At 43.5% G+C, this 22,574-nt stretch overlaps 3 protein-coding genes across 3 annotated transcripts; 2 read left to right on the top strand and 1 right to left on the bottom strand.

Moving 5' to 3' along the window:
• The first annotated feature begins 1,035 nt into the window (after nt 1-1,035).
• Nucleotides 1,036-4,292, top strand: ifit8 (interferon-induced protein with tetratricopeptide repeats 8). Its single transcript, XM_041899816.1, has 5 exons — nt 1,036-1,113; nt 1,809-2,273; nt 2,508-2,811; nt 3,334-3,561; nt 3,765-4,292. The coding sequence occupies exons 1-5, from the start codon at nt 1,109-1,111 to the stop codon at nt 4,137-4,139; spliced, it is 1,377 nt and encodes a 458-aa protein (XP_041755750.1). The 5' UTR covers nt 1,036-1,108; the 3' UTR covers nt 4,140-4,292.
• Nucleotides 4,293-5,843: 1,551 nt separating this feature from the next.
• Nucleotides 5,844-10,729, top strand: LOC121574275 (neurofilament medium polypeptide). The gene is made up of 3 exons (XM_041886897.1): nt 5,844-6,904; nt 7,042-7,166; nt 7,645-10,729. The coding sequence occupies exons 1-3, from the start codon at nt 5,873-5,875 to the stop codon at nt 10,079-10,081; spliced, it is 3,594 nt and encodes a 1,197-aa protein (XP_041742831.1). The 5' UTR covers nt 5,844-5,872; the 3' UTR covers nt 10,082-10,729.
• Nucleotides 10,730-12,628: 1,899 nt separating this feature from the next.
• Nucleotides 12,629-22,566, bottom strand: LOC121574257 (voltage-dependent anion-selective channel protein 2). The gene is made up of 10 exons (XM_041886882.1): nt 22,476-22,566; nt 22,172-22,356; nt 20,269-20,340; nt 19,807-19,856; nt 18,809-18,961; nt 18,534-18,586; nt 16,597-16,824; nt 15,602-15,752; nt 15,219-15,276; nt 12,629-12,943 (listed from the first exon to the last, which is right to left on the bottom strand). The coding sequence occupies exons 3-10, from the start codon at nt 20,333-20,335 to the stop codon at nt 12,852-12,854; spliced, it is 852 nt and encodes a 283-aa protein (XP_041742816.1). The 5' UTR covers nt 20,336-20,340; nt 22,172-22,356; nt 22,476-22,566; the 3' UTR covers nt 12,629-12,851.
• Between the last annotated feature and the right edge of the window lie 8 nt (nt 22,567-22,574).

Below are 22,574 nucleotides of genomic sequence, written 5' to 3'. Positions count from 1 at the left end.
GCATGGTGGTGGCAGCATCATGCTGTGGGGATGTTTTCAAGCGGCAAGGACTGGGAGACTAGTCAGGATCGAGGCAAAGATGAATGGAGCAAAGTACAGAGAGCTCCTTGATGAAAACCTTCTCCAGAGTGCTCAGGACCTCAGACTGGGGCGAAGGTTCACCTTCCAACAGGACAATGACCCTAAACACTGTGGTGGATATTATAAAATAAGGATTTGCTGGAGTCCAAGTCAAAGAAAGATTCTTTTTTTTTCTGAGCTCAGAGAGAAATAAACAGAGTTACACAGCGCAGTGTAGACAGTCTGAATTTTCCGAAGCATTGGGCGATAAGCACATATCTTTATAGTTTCTGTTCTTGGGCGGAACTCTGTTCCGTTTTTATCTATACAAGGACACAGGTGCAGCTGGTTTGCAACACAGGATTATAGTCCCAAGAACAGGAGATAATAGGACAATTTCACACAGTTTCACAAGGTTAGTCACATACTCAATTATGTGAACACATACAATTTCCCATTACAGCACACAGCCTAGACAATGCAGGAGTGGCTTCGGGACAAGTCTCTGAATGTCCTTGAGTGGCCCAGCTAGAGCCCAGACTTAAACCCGAACGAACATCTCTGCAGAGACCTGAAAATAGCTGTGCAGTAACGCTCCCCATCCAACCTGACAGAGCATGAGAGGATCTGCAGAGAAGAATGGGAGAAAATCCCCAAATACAGGTGTGCCAAGCTTGTAGCATCATATCCAAGCAGACTCGAGGCTGTAATCACTGCCAAACGTTCTTCAACAAAGTACTGAGTAAAGGGTCTTGTGTGTAGATTGAGAAGGAAAAAAAACAATTTCAACAATTTAATAATAAGACTGTAACGTAACAAAATGTGGAAAAAGTCAAGGGTCTGAATGCTTTCCGAAGGCACTGTAGATTATAGTTTGAGATATGGGTGTGGTTAACATTGGCTGACATAAATGTTCATTTTACTGTGATCCCTGTAATAGAAACTGAAACTTAACTGACAGCAATAAAAGACACAGCCTCTATCAGTCAACACACTTCATCTGAACAGGGACAGCTGGCATTTCAACAAACAAGTCTTGACTTGAATTATGAGGTAAGCTATGGGAGGTTTGAGGGTATAATTTTTTTGTTACAATTTCATTTTTGTATTTTAGAAAATGATATGTTAGGAAATTAGCCCTAGGTAAGCAATCGTTTCATTCTTTAGTGCATTATCATCACTATTTGAGGGAATAATTTTGAGTGACATTTATGCATAATTTGCTTTATTGAAAATGCTTTCTTCTCATTGCGTAATACATTTATTTGCTATGAACTTTAAAGGCCCAGTGCAGTCAAACTGTACTTTTTCTTGTGTTTTATATCATATTGTACAACAGCTGATGAAACGAAAACTGTATAAGTGTGAAAACATTTGATCAGTGTTATTTCCTGATAGTTGCTGGTAGAAAGATACAATCTATACAGGACCTTCTAATCAGCAGGTTTTCATGGGCGGGAGTTTTGGCGCTAAATTTGGTAATAGACCAATAAGAACAAGTGTTCCAAACTTCTCTGCCAATAACATCTAGTTTTCAGTTTCCCCCTCCCCACTCAGACCTCTCCAAGACAGTCCTAGCAAAGTTATTGCTTGAGAATTCTTTTTTTTTGCCTAAATGGTTTTAGCTGCCCATTTTAATGGAAATCTATTAAAGTAAGGAACTTCATTGTTACCCTTAAATGATTTGATATTGATATAAAAACAGCTAAATTACTGTTGTGTTTAAATGGTCTCTAAATCATTCTCAGTGACAGTGAGAAAACCCTTGAAAAGAACCTAAAGAAACTGCAATGTCACTTCACCTGGGAGCTAAACAAGGAACAAGCTGACCTCAACCTCCTGGAGATAAAACTACATGAAACCCTGGAGGTAGTTCAGGAGGGCTATGAAGGCAATCTGAAGAGGCACAGTTTAAACCTGCTGGCTTATATTAAACACCTGAAAGGTGAAGATGAGGGAGCACTGGAATGCTTAGAGAAGGCAGAGAGGGAAAACGCTCATGGCGAGAGGCTGTGTGTAGTGACGTATGGAAACCTGGCCTGGGTCTGCCATCACATTGGAGATGACATAAGAGCAGAAGGGTATATTCAGAAGCTGGAGGAGGTACACAAGGCCAGTGCCACAGCCTCAACCTCTGTCCTGCTTGTTCCCAGAGAGCTCCACAGTGAGAAGGCCTGGTCCCTCCTCAAGTTCTCAAAGCACCACTACACAAGGTATCTAGATTAATTATTTCTCATGTATATTGTAATAAAAGGCTGACTGCTGACTGTTGGCTTCATGTACTGTTTAGTCTGATTTCATTTTTGGAAATCAATAACATCTCCTCTCCTTTCTGTCCTTTTCCCTCCCCTCTCCCTCATCTACCCTCCCCTCCTCTCCTGTCCTCTCCTCCCCTCTTCTCTCCCCTCGCTCCTCTCCTCTCTTCTCTTCCCTTCTCCTCTCCTTAGAGCCAAGGAGTGCTTTCAGGAGGCTCTGCAGATGGAGCCTGAAGATAAGGAGTGGAACTCGGGTTTTGCCTTCTCTCTGTTCCGCCTGGAGGGACTGGTGACTAGGGAGGGTCAGAGGCTCTCCTATGAGGACTCCCTTGCTGTTAAACAGCTGAAGAATGCCCTGGAACTCAACCCAGACAGCGCCATGACCAGGGTCTACCTGGGCCTGAAGTGCTACAAGAACCGGAGGAACGCAGAGGCCTGGGGCTATATGAGGAAGGCTCTGAGTCTGGCACCCTACGACCTCAGTGTGGTACTACAGGTGGGGAGAGATGTTTAGACTAAAAAGCATTGTGATGCTCTAAGACTACGTCACATAATTGTGCCACTAGAGATCCTGGTTCGAATCCAGGCTCTGTCGTAGCCGGCCGCGACCGGGAGACACATGGGGCGGCGCACAATTGGCCCAGCGTCGTCTAGGGTAGGGGAGGGAATGGCCGGCAGGGATGTAGCTCAGTTGGTAGAGCATGGTTTGCAACGCCAGGGTTGTGGGTTCGATTCCCACGGGGGGCCAGTATGAAAAATACAAAAAATAAAATAATGTATGCACTCACTAACTGTAAGTCGCTCTGGATAAGAGCGTCTGCTAAATGACGTAAATGTAATAATTCTGTGATGTCTTGGACCTATAGGTATTTTGGATTTAGAATGCACAGTTTCTGTCTGTACATGACTGTCCAGGGTCATGTGTACTAGTAGGGCATGCACAAAGTGTTATGCCTCCTGTTTCACTCCATTTAAAATGGGTTTCTCCTGTTTTCTGCTTTCTGAACACCTGTCCTAGGTGGGGAGATTCATGAAAAAGGAGGAGAGTTATGATGAATCCCTGGCAGTGCTGCGTAGGATGCTGCAGAGGGCGCCAAACTCTTCCCGCCTGCACCACGAGATAGCCAACAACTACCGCTGGAAGGCTAAGCAGAGTGGAGACCCCCACGACCAAACACTGCTCAAACGCTGTGTTATCCATCTGGAGGAGGGGGCACGCCTCAATCCCACACACATCTACCCACAGGTTAGGACTCACACACACACATCTACCCACAGGTTAGAGATACATACATGCATGCGCACACACACACACAGTGATACACACACACTGATTTACCAAATCCATTCTCCTCTCGACTCTAACCCAGGTGATATTCAAATACTTTATTTATCACTGAGTTATGGTAATAATACCGAAACAAAACATAATCTCCCCCTATCCCCCAGGTGGAGCTGGCTGTGAGGTACTCAGAGCTGAAGGACACCAGTAAGGCCATGGATAAGTTCCAGGAGCTGTGGTCCCGGTCAGACCTGAAGCCCTCCGACCGCCAGGCCTGGCACCGCATGTATGGGGACGTCCAGCTCTACCGCCTGGGCTCTGAGAGAACCGCTGTCAACCACTACAAGGAGGGCATGAGGCTCTATAACATATCATCTGAATGGAGTCAATGTAGAAGAAGGCTGCTCAAAGTGCTGAGGGTTAACAGGGAGAGGAGAAGAGATGACCCCTATGATATTAGAGAGTTTGTTGACTCATTCAAGAGAGGGGTTTTTAATGTGGAGGACGCTGGGGTGTCGGCACTGACACTGGGCCCCCCATAGTTGACTTCATCATGAGTAGCCTTCCGCTGTGGGTCTACCATCAACAGCTCTTTACTTTCTACATGTTTGATCATTCATAATAATAATTTACTGATAATGAATTGAATATACACTGAGTACATCAAACATTAGTAAGACCTTCCTAATGTTGAGTTACACCCCCCCCCCCCCATCAATTCGTCAGGGCATGGACTGTACATGGTGTCGAAAGCGTTCCACAGGGATACTGGCCCATGTTGACTCCAATGCTTCTCACAGTTATGTCAAGTTGGCTGTATGTCCTATAGGTGATGGACCATTCTTGATACACACAGGAAACTCTTGAGCGTTCAAAACCCTGCAGCGTCGCAGTTCTTAACATATATTTTGTCTTGTCCATTCACACATACACAATCCATGCCTCAATTGTCTCAAGGCTTAAAAATCCTTCTTTAACCTGTCTCCTCCCCTTCATCTACACTGATTGAAGTGGATTTAACAAGTGACATCAATAAGGGATCATAGCTTTCACCTGGAGTCACCTGGTCAGTCTATGTCATGTGTATATACTGACTGACCTTCACCTGGTCTAAAAACACTTTACATGCATTTTTTTTATAGGGGATGGGGTGAGGGGAATTAGGGGTGACGAATAAAATACTACATTGCCGCTCAAATAGAAATAAATATATATATAATATATATAAATATAATATATTTAAATATAAACATTTTGCCTATGACATTTTTGAAAATATGTGAATCACTGTGCATGGTATTCTATCATACATCTGAGAAGTGACTAGGAGTTAATTAAGTGCTTATTTTTGTGAAGATACACTATTTCACAATAAAAAATATATTTGCTGATACATTGTTTTGTTATATTGCAACCAATGACAGTAAACATTTTACATGTACTATTCTCTCTCTCTATGAGGGTTTCATGTCTGATCAATAGTGTAAAAGGCTATCCTTCATCTGATATCATATTCATATTATTCACTCAAATATATCACTGATTTATATGAAGCAACCTACATATAGTAAAACATTGCTTGTAGTGAGGTGTGAAGAACGCTGCATCACTGGAACACATCCAGGCCATTTGCCTGATTTCTGGCTTTTCAGCCAGCCTGTCTGTGCCAAGCCAAGCAGACTTGTGCATTTTCCTCATGTAGACATTTATAAAAAGGCGCAAGGTTAAAAGTGCTGCTTGACTGAGAAATGGGAGTGGTTATGTCTAGGCCTAGGGTAATTCTTGCATTACTATTTTACACTTGCATTACAGTAGTCTCTTGTAGGCCTATACAGTAATATACAGTTCTACTACAAGAAAAGCACATTCAGCCAAATCAGAATGTACAACCCCTTTCCATAATATTAAGAAAATCATCAAAACAAGGAAAGCTATAGCCCCTTGGATAAAACAATAGTCTGAACACCTTAAAATGTATTAAAGACGTATTAAAGACTTGTGACTTGTGGTTTTGAGGTGTCATTGTAGACTACAGACGTTTGAAAGGGAAATTCTCTCCTATAGGCTACATCACTGCTGTGTGCGACAAAACAATGAAGTAGAGAGAGAGGGGGGGGGGTTGGCAGGCAGTCAAGCCTACAGCTGATTCAATACATTTTCAGCACTATGGACAGTTCCATTCTGCAGCGCGAGCGGACAGAGGGGGTATAAAAGATAGGAGCAGCGCTACTTAGCCTGCACAGCACACCAACACCGCTGAGACAACTGAGGCAATATGAGCCACCAAATTGAGTATCGGTCGGGTTCTCCGCATAGGGGAGCTCAAGCTGACTATTCCCGCTATCAACCCAAACTGACCGGATACCCCTCGACGTTCAGGACCGTTATAGGCTTTGAGTCGACTACCGCATTAATGAACAGAGGATATGCGACGAAGCTGAAGAGTGAATTCGGATCGGTTCCGAGATCATCGGAGAGCTTTTTAGATTTATCAAACCCGTTTACCGGGGTGTTGACGAAAATGAATGAGAAAGAACTGCTGCATGGGCTGAACGACCGTTTCGCCGGGTTCATAGAGAAGGTGCGTCATTTGGAGCATCAAAATGAATTGCTCGAGAGGGAAATCGAGGAAATCAAACAGAAGGCACAGTCCCCTGCATCTCTGGCACAGGAGCACGAGTCGGAGCTTATGGATCTGAGGAAACTAGTGCATGACATCACCCTTCAGAAGCGTCAGATCGTTATAGAACATCAGAACCTGGAGGAAGACTTCCTCACCTTGAGAGACAAGTACGACCAGGAGGCTCGTGAACGCTCGGATGCAGAGAAAGGCATCCTGGTGCTAAAAAAGGACGCCAACGACGCGTACCTGGCCAAACTTCAGCTGGACAAGAAAGCGCAGTCTCTGGTGAACGAGATCCACTTCCTGAAGAAGAACCATGAGGAAGAGGTGTTGGAGATGGTGGCCCAGATCCAAGAGGCTCAGGTGAAGGTCGAGGGGCACGCCTTTGTCAAACCCGATATCACTGCGGCTCTCCGGGACATCCGTGCGCAGTTGGAAGGTCACGCCGCCTCCGACATCCAGGTGGCCGAGGAGGGCTTCCGTGTCCAGTTCGCAAAGTTGACAAAAGCGGCAGAGAGCAACAGAGAGGCGCTGAAGGCAACCAAGCAGGAGATCCAGGAGAACAGAAGGCGCTTCCAAGGGAATAACATTGAACTGGACTGCGCGAAAGGAACGAGAGAGGCCCTGGAAAAACAACTACATGAGCTGGAGGAGTGTCACTATTCGGAAATGATTCATTACCAGGTAGGCTGTGGTTTATTTTGTACCGCTAATAATTAATTGTAAATAAACATATGCATTTGTATGATGACCCCTGACATCATACCAACCAAAGTGGCTGATGTAAATTATTGACTCTATTTGTGTGCTTTTCTGTCCAGGACACTGTCAGGCAGTTGGAGAATGAGCTGACCAATGCTAAACTAGACATGTCTGGCCACCTGAGAGAGTACCAGGACCTGCTGAATGTCAAAATGGCTTTGGATGGGGAGATTCTCTCTTACAGGTAAGAGACATCAACTCTGTCTCTCTCACTAGATTAGGCAACTGATTGAGCTTGTGTGGAGCTTGTTTTGGTCATTTTGAATATCAAAGTCTAGCCATATAATATCCTTGACAAAGGAAAATATCATATATGTTATAGTGTCTATTTCTGGAGATAACCAGGAGGTGCACATTTTATTCTACCCCAGCACTAAAACATTTGAAAATGTGCAAAACTGTCATAGTGTTAGTGAGGGATTACTACAGACACAGTTAATAATGAAAACAATTAAGAAAGAAACAGTAGACATTTTATTGAAATACCGGTAGTTTGATTTCATATTTAACATATCAAATGAACAGACCATGGCTCATATCACAATACACAATGACACTTTAGTCATAATATGGATATTGAGACACATCTACACACATTGGGACATATCCATATTATTGTCATGATGGTAATAACGCCTAACTGTCTCTCTGTCTCCCTATAGGAAACTCCTGGAGGGTGAGGAGTCCCATATGTCCACCATCTCTGACACCCAGATCTCCATGCCCTACATCTACCGCCAGTCCCCTGTATACACCCTGCCTTCCCTGGCCCGGCAGGGAGGGCCCACACGCAGGTCTGAGCCCCAGTACAAGTTTGTAGAGGAGATCATCACTGAGACCACCAGAGAGGTGGAGTCCGAGTTTGAGGAGACAGGCTCTGAGGAGACGGCTGGGGGAGAGGGAGAGGAGCAGGGAGAGGAGAGTGACAAAGCTGAGAGGAGGAGTGAGGAAGATGAGGATGAGGAGAAAGCGGAAGATGTAGGTAAAGTGGATCTTAAAGTGTACGCCCCAGAGGAAGAGGGGGGACAGGAGGAAGAGTCTAAGGGACAGCAGATAGAAACATCAGCAGAGGTCGAGGTAAATGGAGATGGAGTTAGCCCTAGCAAGGGAGAAAATGGAGAGGAAGGAGATGACGAAAGAGAGGAGGAAAAGGGAGATGAGCCAGATGCAGTTGAAAAGACAGAGGACATTGACACAGGTGACAATACACAAAGTGAAGTCAAATCAGCTAAGGCCACCAGTGAGGAAGAGAAGGAAAAACTGGACACAACAGAAGAGATAGATAGTGAGATAAAAGATGCTGGGGAGACATTAGAAATAGATGACACCCCAAAACATGACATGTCAGAGGTTCCCATGAAGGTTCACATCTCCATAGAACCCAAAACTTCAGAGTCAGAGGATATTCAAACAGAAAGTTCAATAAAGGGTGGACCACAGGTTCCCACAGAGGATATCTCCAAAGAGCCCAAAAAGGTGTCAGAGGAGAGCAAAAAAGAAAGCCCATCAAAAGAGAAAAAAGAGGTAGATCTGAAAGAGCAGAGTGCCCCAGCACTGGAGCAGAAGCCTGATCAGAAGGAGCACAGAGAGTCAGACCAATTCCAAGAGGCAGAGAGTGCTGTGACAACACAAGAAGAGGATCTCCCTGAGCCCACAGAGAAGGACATGAAATCCCCTGATATCACTGCAGAGCTGAAAAGCAGCTCAACCAAGGAGACATGGGAACAGGTGAGGTCACCACATGATTCTGGTGTAAAAACGACACAGGATGACAAAACAGTAGAAGGTAAAATTTCAGCCGGAATTCCCAGCACAACAACAGAGTGTGAGGAAGAGCCTGTGCCAAAGATTCCTGAAAAGGAGGTGGGTCCGACAGAGCCAAAAGTGAGCAGCAAGGATGATAGTGTAAAAACTGTTGAGCAGATTGAATCTAATGGCAGTGAAAAGTTCACAAAAGATGTCTCAACAGCTGAGGAAAAAGTGAAAGAATCTGATACATCATCTAAACCAGAAACAACTATCACCCCTAAAGAGGAAACAACCCCACAACCAGAGCCAACTGTCACCCCCAAAGAAGAACCATCCCCAAAACCGGACCCAATGGTCACCCTCAAGGATGAGACATCACCTAAACCAGACCCCACATTCACCCCTAAAGAAGAAACATCAAAACCAGACCCAACCATTACCCCTAAAGAAGAACCATCCCCTAAACCAGAACCATTAGTCACTCCTAAAGAAGAAACTTCCCCAAAACCAACCCCAAACATCACCCCTAAAGAAGAACCATTCCCAAAATCAGAACCAGCAGTCATCCCTAAAGAAGAAACTTCCCCAAAACCAGCCCCAACCATCACCCCTAAAGAGGAGACCTCCCCTAAACCAGAATCAACCATCACCCCTAAAGAAGAAACCTCCCCCAAACCAGCCCCAACCATCACCCCTAAAGAGGAGACCTCCCCTAAACCAGAATCAACCATCACCCCAAAATATGAAATATCCCCTAAACCAGACCCAACTGTCACCCCTAACGAAGAAACATCAAAACCAGCCCCAACCATCACCCCTAACGAGATCCACCCTAAAGATGAAATATCCCCTAAACCTAATTTAATCATCACCCCAGAATCAATGACCACTCCTACAGAGGAGAGTGAAACGATCAGCAGTGGTGACAAAGCTGAGACAGTCACACCACCAGAGAAACAGTTGCCTGCCGTTGCAAAGAGCAAGGACTCACACAGAGAGGCACCAGAGAGCAGCACAAGTATGGCTAAAGAGCCTGAGAAGGTTACTGATCCCAACGATGAAATCCCAAAGACAGAGAACGTGAAGACCAAGGCCTCTGAAGAGATGTCTGTTACAAAGACATCGCCAGTGAAAGAACAGGATGTATCAGCCATGGGTTTGAAAGAGAAAACTGTTGACGGGAAGACAACAGAAGAGGCACAATCTAAAATAGATGAGAACGGCTTTACAGGAGGTGATGGAGAGAGCAAAGATGACAAAACTGCGAAGAAGACATCAACAGGGCTAGCTGCTGAGCCAATCGCAGAAAAGCAAGCTAAACCTAAAACCTGGGACTTAACCTCTTTTTAGAATGACCAGATTTAGGGGTCTGTATACGTTTTCTGTAAACCTGCATGATTAGTGCAAGCCTTGAAAGCAATATGAGAACTGCTCCACCTTAAAAGATTAACTGACGCTTAATATGTACAGTATCATAATTCATGACTGTCAATTATGAGGCACAATTAATGAACTGCTGCGAGAGATGTACTGTAATATTGAATGTAACAAATCAAAAGCTGTATTTTGCTGTATCTATTTTCTTCTGCCCAATGGGTGATAATGTGAATAGGGATGATAATGTGCATGGTTGATAATGTGATTTGATAATGCCTGAATGAGCCAAGAAATAAATACTATTTCCAGCTACTTTAACTTGCTGTGCTGTATTCCACCTGATAAGATGCATCACATACCAGTCAATTTAAGAGTAAAAAAAGGCTTTTGTCTTTACATCAGTGTCCCCATGATGAAACCAAGGTACTTTAGGGTCACCCAGTTGCTTATAAAAGTGCGTTATAGTCAGGTCTTTATATAGACCAAAGTATCTGGATAAGGTGACCCTCAATTCATAAGCTTTGAAAGCGTGTTGCTGACACACCACATTGTTTGACTGACCCTCACACTCTATTACCCTCTGGACTCAAAGGTTATCCATGTGAGGTAGTCTATAAGCCAGCTTCCAGGCCAACTATACTGAACAAAAATATAAACGCAACATGTAAAGTGTTGGTCCCATGTTTCATGAGCTGAAATAAAAGATCCCAGACATTTTCCATACGCACAAAATGCTTATTTTTCTCAGATTTTGTGCATACATTTGTTTACATCCTTGTTAGTGAGCATTTCTCTTTTGCCAAGATAATCCATCCACAACCGCAGACTACGTATAACCACGCCAGCCCAGGACCTCCACATCCTGCTTCTTCACCTGCGGGATCGTCTGAGACCAGCCAACTGGACAGCTGATGAAACTGTGGGTTTGCACAAACAAAGGATTTCAGCACAAACTGTCAGAAATCGTCTCAGGGAAGCTCATCTGCGTGCTCGTCATCCTCACCAGGGTCTTGACCTGACTGCAGTTTGGCGTCGTAACCTACTTCAGTGGGCAAATGCTCACCTTCAATGGCCACTGACACGCTGGAGAAGTGTGCTCTTCAATGATGAATCCTGGTTTCAACTGTACTGAGCAGACAGTGTGTATGGCGTCGTGTGGGCGAGCGGTTTGCTGATGTCAACGTTGTGAACAGAGTGCCCCATGGTGGCGGTGGGGTTTTGGTATGGGCAGGCATAAGCTACGGACAACGAACACAATTGCATTTTATCGAGACGAGTTCCTGAGGCCCATTGTCGTGCCATTCATCCACCGCCATCACCTCATCTTTCAACATGATAATGCACGGCCCAAAGTCGCAAGGATCTGTACACACTTCCTAGAAGCAAAACATGTTCTTCCATGGCCTGCACACTCCACAGACATGTCACCCATTGAGCATGTTTGGGATTCTCTGGATCGACAGCGTGTTCTAGTTCCCGCCAATATCCAGCAACTTCGCACAGCCATTGAAGAGGAGTGGGACAACATTCCACAGGCCACAATCAACACCCTGATCATATTATATTATTATATTATTAACTTGACACAACAGTGGGAAACATTGGGGAGTCAACATGGGCCAGCATCCCTGTGGAACACTTATGACACCTTGTCGAGTCCATGCCTGAAGGAATTGAGGCTGCTCTGAGGGCAAAAGGGTGTGCCACTCAATATTAGGAAGGTGTTCCTAATGTTTGGTATACTCAGTGTATGTGCAAGACACCCCAAGCCCAGAGAAGTTAAATCTCAATAAAAGCAAGGAGTTGGATTCTGGAGTTCAAATACTTTATTGATAAGTTAAAACATACACGCAACAACCTTCCAGGTTTCCTGTGATCTTGTTCTTAGTCAGCCAAGTGACCAGAAGAATCCACTGGTTTAGCATACACACTGAACTTGACTTAGAGTACACCACACCAAAGCCGGACAGTATCCAGGCAGTTCGGCTTTACTGTGAACCTTAGTAAACCCTCCCTTAGTCGTCTGCAGCAGTAGAAAACAAAGAAAGCCTGCCAGGTCGGCCAAGAATGAACGGTTTACCCCTAACAGACTCAGTTTCAAGCCACCCCAAAACTGCTCAGTTTAAGTGAGGGCTTCATCATGTACAGCTTTGATATAACATCTCAAACCCTGATCGCCGAATGACAGATCATAACAGTACAACACAGCTTTAAGCTTGTCCTCATGTGAGTGGAAAGGTATACGACAATATTTAAATAGTAGGGGAAGCCTAGCAAATAACACAATTGCAAATGAGACGTTCAGACAACTGAGAATATTAGATGATTCGTTAAAAATTGTAAAATCAGAAAGGTATGACCAAACCCAACTGCCGCGTTTAAACAATCTGTTGTCTCATCAAATAAAAACACTTGAGATAAACATAGAAGCCACAGGTGACCAACTAGCCACATTGGGAGGAGAATGATGTGGTGTATTTCATTGTCATGGCAGTGTTGGATAGACGCAATGAGAAGGTGTATAAATTATTGACCCACTGAAAGTGTGTCTTTTAATGGAAACAACTACAAAGCAAACATGTACACCAAAGAATGACGGGGTAGTGTTTTTTTCTTCTCTTGTTGTAGCCTCTGAACAAATCCCCTCCTTCCATGATATATCCCCTTGCTGGTTTGAGTTGGAAATACATTTGAAGGCCAGATTCTGCTGATATTCTCTTGTTCCCTTCACCGCAAGGAGAGTTTAGGCCTCCAGTTCCAACCCCAGGCCCAGCTTGTGGCCTCCAGCGTTGATGCCCTTACCGTCCACCAGGGCAGAGAGGGTGAGTTTCACACCTGCAACAGGGGAGAGAGAAGGTCAGGGTCGCATTCAGGATGAGGGTGAAAAGAAAATAGGTGTCAACTAGGGATGGAAATTAAGCAAGCCAGAGGCTTGTGAAAATCCTTAAATTCTATCCCTGGTGTCAACATTCTCAACATTGCAGATATAAATCTCCTATAGAGCAGACATGATTTCCTATCTTTAAATGAAAGAGAAACAAGTCTTTGACATAACAGACTTCTATTGGAGCCTTCTGTAGCACTGCATGAGTATGAGTATATCTATAACAACACTCAGACATCGATAGCAAGTGATTTGAATAGGATGTTGCATTACTAGGGACTCACTTGCTGAGATAATCAGCGATCAAGTCGTTGAGATCTCCCCTTTAAACAGCACGCATGACAGCAGTCGCTGGGAATGTCTGGTCGCTAGCTCCCTCTCCCTCTATTAGCCAACAGTCGCTTTGAGTCTACTCCTTTCATTGAAAATGACTGGTTGCCGGTAGTTCATTTGCAGATTCTCACTGTAATGATGTCATGTCATAGTATTGTGTGGACCAGGGGAGTTAGTAGATAAGTGGTTTGCTGCCACAGAGTCTACATTCCGTTATGTCAAAGGAGATTACTGATGTTGATCTTAGAATAATTGATGGACAGGATATATGACTTGGGGGTAAAGGGTAATAACATCAAAGAATGGGAGTGCCCATGATGATTACCAGATGTTTGTGGAGAGACTTGTAACAGAGTGTATATATAGAGAGAGTGGATCTTTGTTCTGGAGTTAGGAAGAGGCAGGGCTATGTCCTTCGTCTGTTATAACTAACCATGGTACCATATTAAATATAGTTTATGAACTCCCCAAAAGTGTTTAAGTACATCCTTACATTCGTAATCACCTGATACCCTAGAAACTCATAACACTCACCATGTGCGAGTCCACAGTAAAGTATTAACATCTTCAAAATCAATTTTGGTGCAGTACCGAGTGTATACATGCACTTATAGAAGCATGTCTACTTCTACTCGCCGCCATTGGACCCTGAAGCAGTGGAAACGTGTCCTCTGTAGTGATGAATCACGCTTCACTATCTTAGTTCCAGTGAAGGGAGATCTTAACGCTACAGCATACAATGACATTATAGACGATTCTGTGCTTCCAACTTTGTGGCAACAGTTTGGGGAAGGCCCTTTCCTGTTCCAGCATAACAATGCCCCCGTACACAAAGCGAGGTCCATACAGAAATGGTTTGTCGAGATCGGTGTGGAAGAACTTGACTGGCCTGCACAGAGACCTGACCTCAACCCCATCCAACACCTTTGGGATTAATTGGAACACCGACTGCGAGCCAGGCCTAATCGCCCAACATCAGTGCCTGACCTCACTAATGCTCGTGGCCGAATGGAAGCAAGTCTCCGCAGCAATGTTCCAACATCTAGTGGAAAGCCTTCCCAGAATAGTGGATGCTGTTATAGCAGCAAAGGGGGACAAACTCCATATTAATGCCCATGATTTTGGAATGAGATGTTCGACGAGCAGGTGTCCACATACTTTTGGTCATGTAGTGTATTATGACGTGTGGGTTGGCCCTCAGCTCATTAAAGCAGTGGGCTACAGAGGAGAATGGTGCAACACACAAGAGGACCACTTTGGAAACAAGTGTTTTAATTCATACTTAGTGCTATCCTCTGGGTCCACATTGTATATTCCCCTACCTATGTATGTGGACAGAAGCTAATACATTTAAAATGTGGCTCTATACGGCAGCATTTAGGATTTGAAATAAAATGTTTTAGATAAGGCGACAGTACAGAATGTCACCTTTTATTTGAGGGTATTTTTATACATATCAGTTCTACCGGTTAGAAATTAAAGCACTTTATGCATCTAGTCCCCCCCCCCGGCTAATTGCATAGTCTCATCATGAGGAATATATAATATTATGCACATATCAAATATTACCCCACTACACAGTTGTTGCCCAATACATTATTTACTATTAATTTCTTGTCATTTTGGAGTCACTTATTGTAAATAAGATTATAATATGCAACAAAAAAAAATTCCCTCTTGCTTAAACAGACGGTTTTTATGGGGGATTTTTATTATTATCCTAAGAATTCCGCAGGGCGCGGACATCGACTCTAGGGGGATAAAGTCCTAACATCAGAACTAAAGGAACACGAACCAGTGCTGTGAACTTTATTCTAGTGACAGATGATAAAATAACCTTTAGAAACACCAATAAGATAACGATTATAATTATTCTTAAACGAGAGGTCTTACCTGGTCTCAGCGTCTGGGTATAGCCAACACCGACAAGGCTGCTGTTGTTTACTTTAGCCTGAAAATACAGAATTAATTGATTAACTTAAAATCCAAAGGCAGAGTAAAGTTCCTAACGACGGCAGTCAGAAATGTACTTAGCAACTCTGATATTTGAGAGCCAGACAATGTAGTAAGTGTAGAAGACAGCAATATACTATACATAGGACACAGTCTAAAAACAAAAACAGGCGGTTTCCCCAGACACAGATTAAGCCAAGTCCTGGACAAAAAAAAAACATATTCAATGGAAAATCTCCATCGACAATGCTTTTCAGTCCTGGTCTAGGCTAAATCTGTCTGTGAAACTGGCACAAAGAGAGTCACTCCTGCTCTGTACTTACACTAATGGAGGCGCTCTTGTCCAGCTGGTATTTGGCTGCGATGCCGAAGCTTGTGCTGTTGCTGCCGGCAGTCCAGGCAAGGTTGACCGCTGTCTCCAGCACGGGGCTCACCTTCTGGTAGATGGAGCCGCCGAACTGTGCACCGTCGTTACTGTAACACAAGAAAAGGGAGAAGATTAGGGAGAGAACTGCACACAGTCATTACTAGGGTATTTCTCGGTAGGCCAGTTTGAAATAAAGCCCTTTACCCGCCTACGCAGTTTGTAGGAATTTTTTGTTGTTGTATTTTACCCCCTTTTTCTCCCCAATTTCGTGGTATCCAATTGGTAGCTACCGTCTTGTCCCATCGCTGTAACTCCCATACGGACACGGGAGAGGCGAAGGTCGAGAGTCGTGCGTCCTCCGAAACACAACCCAACCGCACTGCTTCTTGACACAGTGCCCGCTTAACCCGGAAGCCAGCTGCACCAATGTGCCGGAGGAAACATTGTACACCTGGCGACAGCGTGCACAGCGCCCGGCCCACCACAGGAGTCGCTAGAGCGCGATGGGACAAGAACATCCCTGCCGGCCAAACCCTCCCCTACCCTGGACGGCGCTGGGCCAATTGTCGCAGCCGGCTGTGACAGAGCCTGGAATCGAACCAGGATCTCTAGTGACACAGCAAGCACTGCGATGCAGCGCCTTAGACCACTGTGCCACTCGGGAGGCCTGTAGGGACATTTTGAGCCCTGTATAGGGGCTTTGGTTCAATCATTAGATATTCAATGATCATCATTTTCAGGTTGAACCATCACCATATTGCCTACAGCTCTGTCCATTCATCCATGTCCATTTTTGTGTGTGTGTGTATATATATATATATTTTTTTACAATTGAATAGACAATGTATTGCCTTTGAAGGTAATTGGTACTGTATGTACACAGCAGAGCACTGGAAATTCATAACATTCTAAATAGAAATTCATAATAAACACATGTATGCCCTCAATTACACGTTGGTGTGCAGCTGGAAGTCCCCGGTCTTGTATCCCACAGCGAAGTTGTTCTGGGTCATCTTAGACTTGGCCGTGTCAAATGTCATCTGGTAGCCAGCGAGCCAGCCCTCGTAACCCACGACGGCCGCTCCGTGGATAGTGGGGCCAGCGAAGTCAAAGTCGACGTCACAGCCCAGGTTGACAAACTCGCGCTTGTAGGCGGTCTTGACTTTGCCGCTCTTCTTGCTGGTGTTGGAAAGGAAAACAGCTTTGGTTAGCCATAGCCTACATTCTGAACCATAATATAAACAGCTCAGGCTTAATATAGCCAGTCTGATGGAAATGTAGCAACCGTAACAGAATATGAAGGCATTTGGGACAAACCAAGAGCTGGAAAACCTCACTCCAGTAGTAATTCACCGATACACTATTATGTTCATAATCAATAGTCCACAAGCAATAACAATCCTGAGCCACGTCTTTCTGGATCATCATTACACTAGCCAACAAGTCTTATAGTAGTTGCACCAACACACACCACAACCAACCAGACTTTATGAGCCTCTTGTGCTAATGTTACATGACACCAAGCTCAGTTCTAAACTAATAGCCTGGGCAGCGTGACGCTAGCTGAAAAGCTGTAGCCTTCTGTGGGTTGAAGTTGCCCCTAGACACTGATCTTGAGTCAATTTCACATTTTCTGTACTAACGGTTAAGGTTAGGATAAAGGAAGCTGATCCTAGATCTGTACCTAGGGGAAACTCGTCCCCCGGAGCTCAGTGGACATGCAGTGACAGTGCGACGACCACCCCCTCCTCGACTTGCCCACCATGTGTCACTACTAGGCATGTGCCATATTCCATCCCCACATGATTTACACTTCCAGGAAAGTCAATACTATGTTGACTGGCTGGGGAGGCACTACTGCATAGGAGTGGAGGTAGGGCCGGGGGCTTGGACAGGGCTCCAGGCCAACCCTTTCTCCTGGTGCCACTAACATTCAGTTGGTGGCACCAGCCCATGATTTGGTCGCACCAAAATTGTCCCGTGTTACGGTGATGGTATGATTCAAGAAGTAGGTTTCATCTAACATCTCCAAGCAGGACACATGATCAAGACACTTTGAAGTGCAACCTAAACCAATGACTGCAGATCACCAGAATTAGATTTATTTTATTCAATAGATTCATTTGCTAGCTTATTTTTGTGTGTACAAATATCACATAGCCCAAAATGACTTAGCCTAATTCATCATCTGAGGAAGTGGAAACTCATTAGCTAGATTGCTAAATATAATAGGCTGCTAGTTAGTCTTTTAATTTAATCTAACAGTAAATGAAATGCCCTAAATTTTTATTTGGCAGCATACTACCCAATGATGTCTATACATAGGCTTATGCAATCAGGAGAAACAGCCACAGTGGCTGGGCAGACTTTCATGGAGGAATACGGATATTAAAAGGCACTTTAGGCTACCGTTGGACCAAATAATGGTTTTAGTGGGCAAATATTATTATTTATTTTTTTTTGGGGGGGGGGAATAGCCTGAGAATTTGCAGCTCGCATTAATGCGACCAATAAAAAAATGCAAGTTGGATAGCCAAGTCAAAGGGACGCAAAATGCGACCAAATGGTCGCAGTCTGGAGGCAATGCTAGGAGAATAAACAACTCCATTCAAATACAAGCACAAAAACAACAGTAACACAATCCATGGCTTGGATGTGATAATAAATACTACACAGATGAGAGCCATTTCAGACTAAAGTTCATTTGACTGACCCGTCACCTCAGATCCGCCCACGTGCCTGTAAGGACTGCGCACCCCAGATCATGTTACCTTCATGTAAGGACACTACGTGCTGGACTGACTACATGTTCACACCATCGGCACCCATAGATCCTATAAGTACTAGAACTAGTCCTCTGCATTGAAATTGTACATGACTAATCTTACCCAGTGTTTGGTGAGAAGGTTGTGTCAAATGTCAGCTTAAGACCCTTGGCAATCTAGAAGGAACAAGAACAGAAAGTTGGAACAAGACTGGTAACTCAAGGTTGATCTACCTGCATTTAATTTGATCAAGACATATTAGATATTCATTATTTGTTTGAATCCCCTTTTCCAATTGTGTGTCAAGGCTATCATGACGCTTCATAGACAGCCGTACACAACAAAATCTAACCGATTGTTACAAAAGCACTTTAAATAAAGTTTTGTTGAATCCAAACCTGGTCTTCGATGGTGATCTCTGTTCCCAGGGTGTTGTCAGTGTTCCACTTCTCTGTGAAGGTCAGGCCGTACTCGGACCTCTTGTATTTGGTTTCCAGGCTGCCCGCCACCTTGCTGTTGTCCGTGTTTGAGGAGCCAGACGTTTTGAACTCCTGTATAACATTCGTAAAAAGACTCAAATCAAGATATGAACAAAAATCAATGTCGTAAAAATATCTGAAAGCACTTGGGTTTTTATTATCAAGGAGTGTATTGAACTATGCTGCTGTCAAGCTCCCAGGGTTGTAAATTCAAAGTTACCTTCTATTGCACAATTACTGCAATCATAAAGACATATACACTTCTACAAATGGTAGAGTAGATACAGTGGTGTAAAGTACTTAAGTAAAAATACTTTAAAGTACTACTTAAGTCATTTTTTGGGGTATTTCACAACTTTTACTTTACTACATTCCTAAAGAAATGATGTACTTTTTATTCCATACAATTTCCCTGACACACAAAAGTACTCCTTAAATTTTGAATGCTTAGCAGGACAGGAAAATGGTCCAATTCACACACTAATCAAGAGAACAACCCTGGTCATCCACTACTGCCTCTGATCTGGTGGACTCACTAAACACAAATGCTTTGTTTGTAAATATGTCTGAGTGTTAGAGTGTGCCCCTGGCTATTTGTAAATGTATTTTTTTTTTTATAATTTAAAAAAGTTTGCTTAATATAAGGAATTTTAAATGATTTTTATACTTAAGTATATTTTAGCAATTGCATTTACTTTTGATACTTAAGTATATTTAAAACCAAATACTTTTAGACTTTTACTCAAGTAGTATTTTACTGGGTGACACTTTTACTTGAGTCATTTTCTATGAAGGTATCTTTACTTTTACTCAAGTATGACAATTGGGTACCTTTTTATTTTTTTTAGTGAGTAGATATAATTCTACTTTCATTTTCAAAGTACACAAATGATTAGAAAGAAAATAAGTAAACTTACCACTCCGCTGTCAGACTTGGTCTTCACATCAAGCTTCACCAGGCCAAACCCTTCAGGGAGAAAGCAAAGTTCTTACAAATTAAAACCTATTTCACAACACTTTCGTTGTTCAAATTCATCCTCGGACAGTTACACCATATTACATTTTCACACTTTGATACGCCAAAACTGTAAACATTTTCATGCTGTGTGATAATTGATCCGGGGGAGAACATGTAGAAATGTGCTGTAAGAATGTTTTGCATTTATTGTTTTTATTATTATATATAAAATATTTTCCTTGGACACAAAAATAACACGTCACATCAATTGCTTACATATAGAAAGGGCACCTGCCCATCCCTCCTATTGGTTTAGCATGCCTCTAACAAACCTACCCTAATGGTTATTCTTACACAAGGTGTTCCATTACAACCACCACTACAGTATAGCCTATTTGTTCCAGAGTGAAGGGTACAGTACCATAGCCTTTGTTGAAGATGTCCTTGGCGGATTTGCCGAGGTCACCATATGATGGAGGCACTGCCATTACACCTGCAGCAAGGGAGAAAAAATGCATACATTACACAGTCAGAGTATATTTTGGTTTACAAAATGCCTGTGCAAGGGTGCCTGCTTCAGAAAACAATGTTTATTTTGAGTCTATAAACATAGCTATTCATCCAAAACAGCTAGTCATCCTTTGGGATAATATGTTTATTTTCCCCCAACTATACATTAAAAGGGCGTGGTTGACTGTCTGTATAGGAGCCAGCTCTATCAGCTCAGAGCATGGGTTCCCTTGCAGATGCTGATCCTCCAAGTGGGCATGATAAGTGGCCTGTGTGTCTGCATGGCCAACTTATCTAAACTGACACTAGGCCACAACTCCATGACTCACTCAATCAAGGCCAGGTGGAGGAAAATAAAACAATTCTAGTAGGGGTGGGTCTGGAAAGGGCTCCACTCTCCAGCCAAGTTCTGGCTCCTACACAGTCTGTCCTATTAATCAATAACTGGGTATGGTGCAATTCAGAGACTACATTACTATTATCCTAGAACAGTCTGTAGGACAGACAATGGTAGGTGGGTCTTTCCGTTACAAGACCACACAGTCATACCTAGGTCGTATGAGGCCTCATCTTTGAATGAGTGTATAGCATATGGTATACTGTAAGCGAGGGGTGTTTGTGTAGTGAATCCATTTTTGACATGATGTGGTTGTCATAACAGTGGAGTTGAGTACATCAGTTTGTATGAGACAATTTGACATTGTCCATGTCCACCACACTGTTATAATATGGTTCAGGAATGCCTAGTGTTCTACACTAACAGTGTCAAGACATTCACCTGTCAGTACACACTTTTCAGAAGTGGACAACCATAAATCCTTGCTACAATTTATGCTTCAATTAAGCAATTCAGTTCTCGTCATATGCCATGAAGCAGGCACATGACATTCAGTAGATGTTAGACTGACTGGTAACGTTAGCTAGTTAGCAGATAGTGGGAGCCTCCTGTAGCTCAGTTGGTAGAGCATGGCGCTTGCAACGCCAGGGTTGTGGGTTCGATTCCCACGGGGGGCCAGTATGAAAAATGTATGCACTCACTAACTGTAAGTCGCTCTGGATAAGAGCGCCTGCTAAATGACTAAAATGTAAATGTAAATTGCAGTTCTGTATCTAACGTTAGCTAAAGTGGCTAGCTAGCAAGCTAATGACATGGAAAATACTGGTATTCCAATTCTGGCAAGTGTAATGTCAAACGTCATACAGAGCAAAGGTTGGGAAGGTTAACTGAGAGAAGCCATTAACATTTCAACCTATCCTATGGCTAATAACCATCTAGTGTTGCTGTGGCGAGCTAGCTGGCGTAGAAGCGCGTGTCTACAACGTTCTGGACAATACATCAATGTACCTACTCCTTGTGCCTTTTCTGTACAGAAATGTATAAGTTGTTTCGACACGTTAAAAATAGTCAGTAATGCACACAACTAGCTATGTAACCTGCTGGACGTCTGCATTGCCAGACATGCATTGCATGCCAAGGAAGCTAACTAAATTAGTTACAGCTACGTTCGTTGGCAGATTGAGTTGGCGCACAATACTGGAGTTCTCTCCTAACTAACTCACAGTTAGCTGCTCCAAAGTAACCTAGTTTAATTTGTAGTCTTAATTTCACACATGTGCAGCGGACATAAGTTGTCCGCTACAGTCCCTGCAGCACAGCTCAATAGCTAGCTAATGCTAACCGGCTGGCTAGCTAGCTAGGAACATTTAGTGATAGCGTGTCAGGCAGTTCTCGGGCAAGCGTGGTCATAAACTGCGAAAATATATAGTTTGGCTTGTTCACCTACAGTAAAAGCCAGTTTAGTTGCTTCACTTACCGGTAAAATATGGGACTAGAGCTCAACTAAAGTGACTTTATTTCAGATGTTAGTGGCGCCGCTGTAGACTTCACCGGTTGGACTGGAGTGGAGGGCGAATTGAAGGAGACTGCAAGTAATGAAATCCACAGCCTATCAAACATCATTCAACCGAAGCGAAGGACCCCTCCTTGTCACATGTTCGCCTGTCAAAAAATAATTGCAGATTCATTACAAAATAACTACAAAATGAACAAAAGTTAAAAAAAATTTTTTTTGCTGTAGCTTGAATTTGTATATCAATTCAAAAAGCAGTCTTACGCACTTTTTTCTTATGCATAGAAATATGTCTGTATCATAGATTCATCAATTTCTGGGTGTAACTTCTCTGGACAACTATATTTGATCCCGTAGAGTAGGTCAT

The sequence above is a fragment of the Coregonus clupeaformis genome, chromosome 1 (genome assembly GCF_020615455.1).
Source record: "Coregonus clupeaformis isolate EN_2021a chromosome 1, ASM2061545v1, whole genome shotgun sequence".
NCBI classification, from domain to species: domain Eukaryota; kingdom Metazoa; phylum Chordata; class Actinopteri; order Salmoniformes; family Salmonidae; genus Coregonus; species Coregonus clupeaformis.
The sequence above is the reverse complement of the archived record's forward strand: the minus strand, read 5'-3'. Positions and strand labels throughout refer to the sequence as shown.

Excerpts from the sequence above, each read along its gene's own strand:
- LOC121574257 (XM_041886882.1), bottom strand. The coding sequence starts at position 20,335 with ATGGCAGTGCCTCCATCATATGGTGACCTCGGCAAATCCGCCAAGGAC. Across the intron at positions 19,857-20,268 it reads CATCTTCAACAAAGGCTATG|GGTTTGGCCTGGTGAAGCTT; the intron begins GTACTGTACCCT and ends TTCTCCCTGAAG. Across the intron at positions 15,753-16,596 it reads TTCCAGCTGCACACCAACGT|TAACGACGGTGCACAGTTCG; the intron begins GTAATTGAGGGC and ends CTTGTGTTACAG.
- LOC121574275 (XM_041886897.1), top strand. The coding sequence starts at position 5,873 with ATGAGCCACCAAATTGAGTATCGGTCGGGTTCTCCGCATAGGGGAGCT. Across the intron at positions 6,905-7,041 it reads CGGAAATGATTCATTACCAG|GACACTGTCAGGCAGTTGGA; the intron begins GTAGGCTGTGGT and ends TTTTCTGTCCAG. Across the intron at positions 7,167-7,644 it reads GGGGAGATTCTCTCTTACAG|GAAACTCCTGGAGGGTGAGG; the intron begins GTAAGAGACATC and ends GTCTCCCTATAG.
- ifit8 (XM_041899816.1), top strand. Across the intron at positions 2,812-3,333 it reads ACCTCAGTGTGGTACTACAG|GTGGGGAGATTCATGAAAAA; the intron begins GTGGGGAGAGAT and ends CACCTGTCCTAG. Across the intron at positions 3,562-3,764 it reads CCACACACATCTACCCACAG|GTGGAGCTGGCTGTGAGGTA; the intron begins GTTAGGACTCAC and ends CCTATCCCCCAG.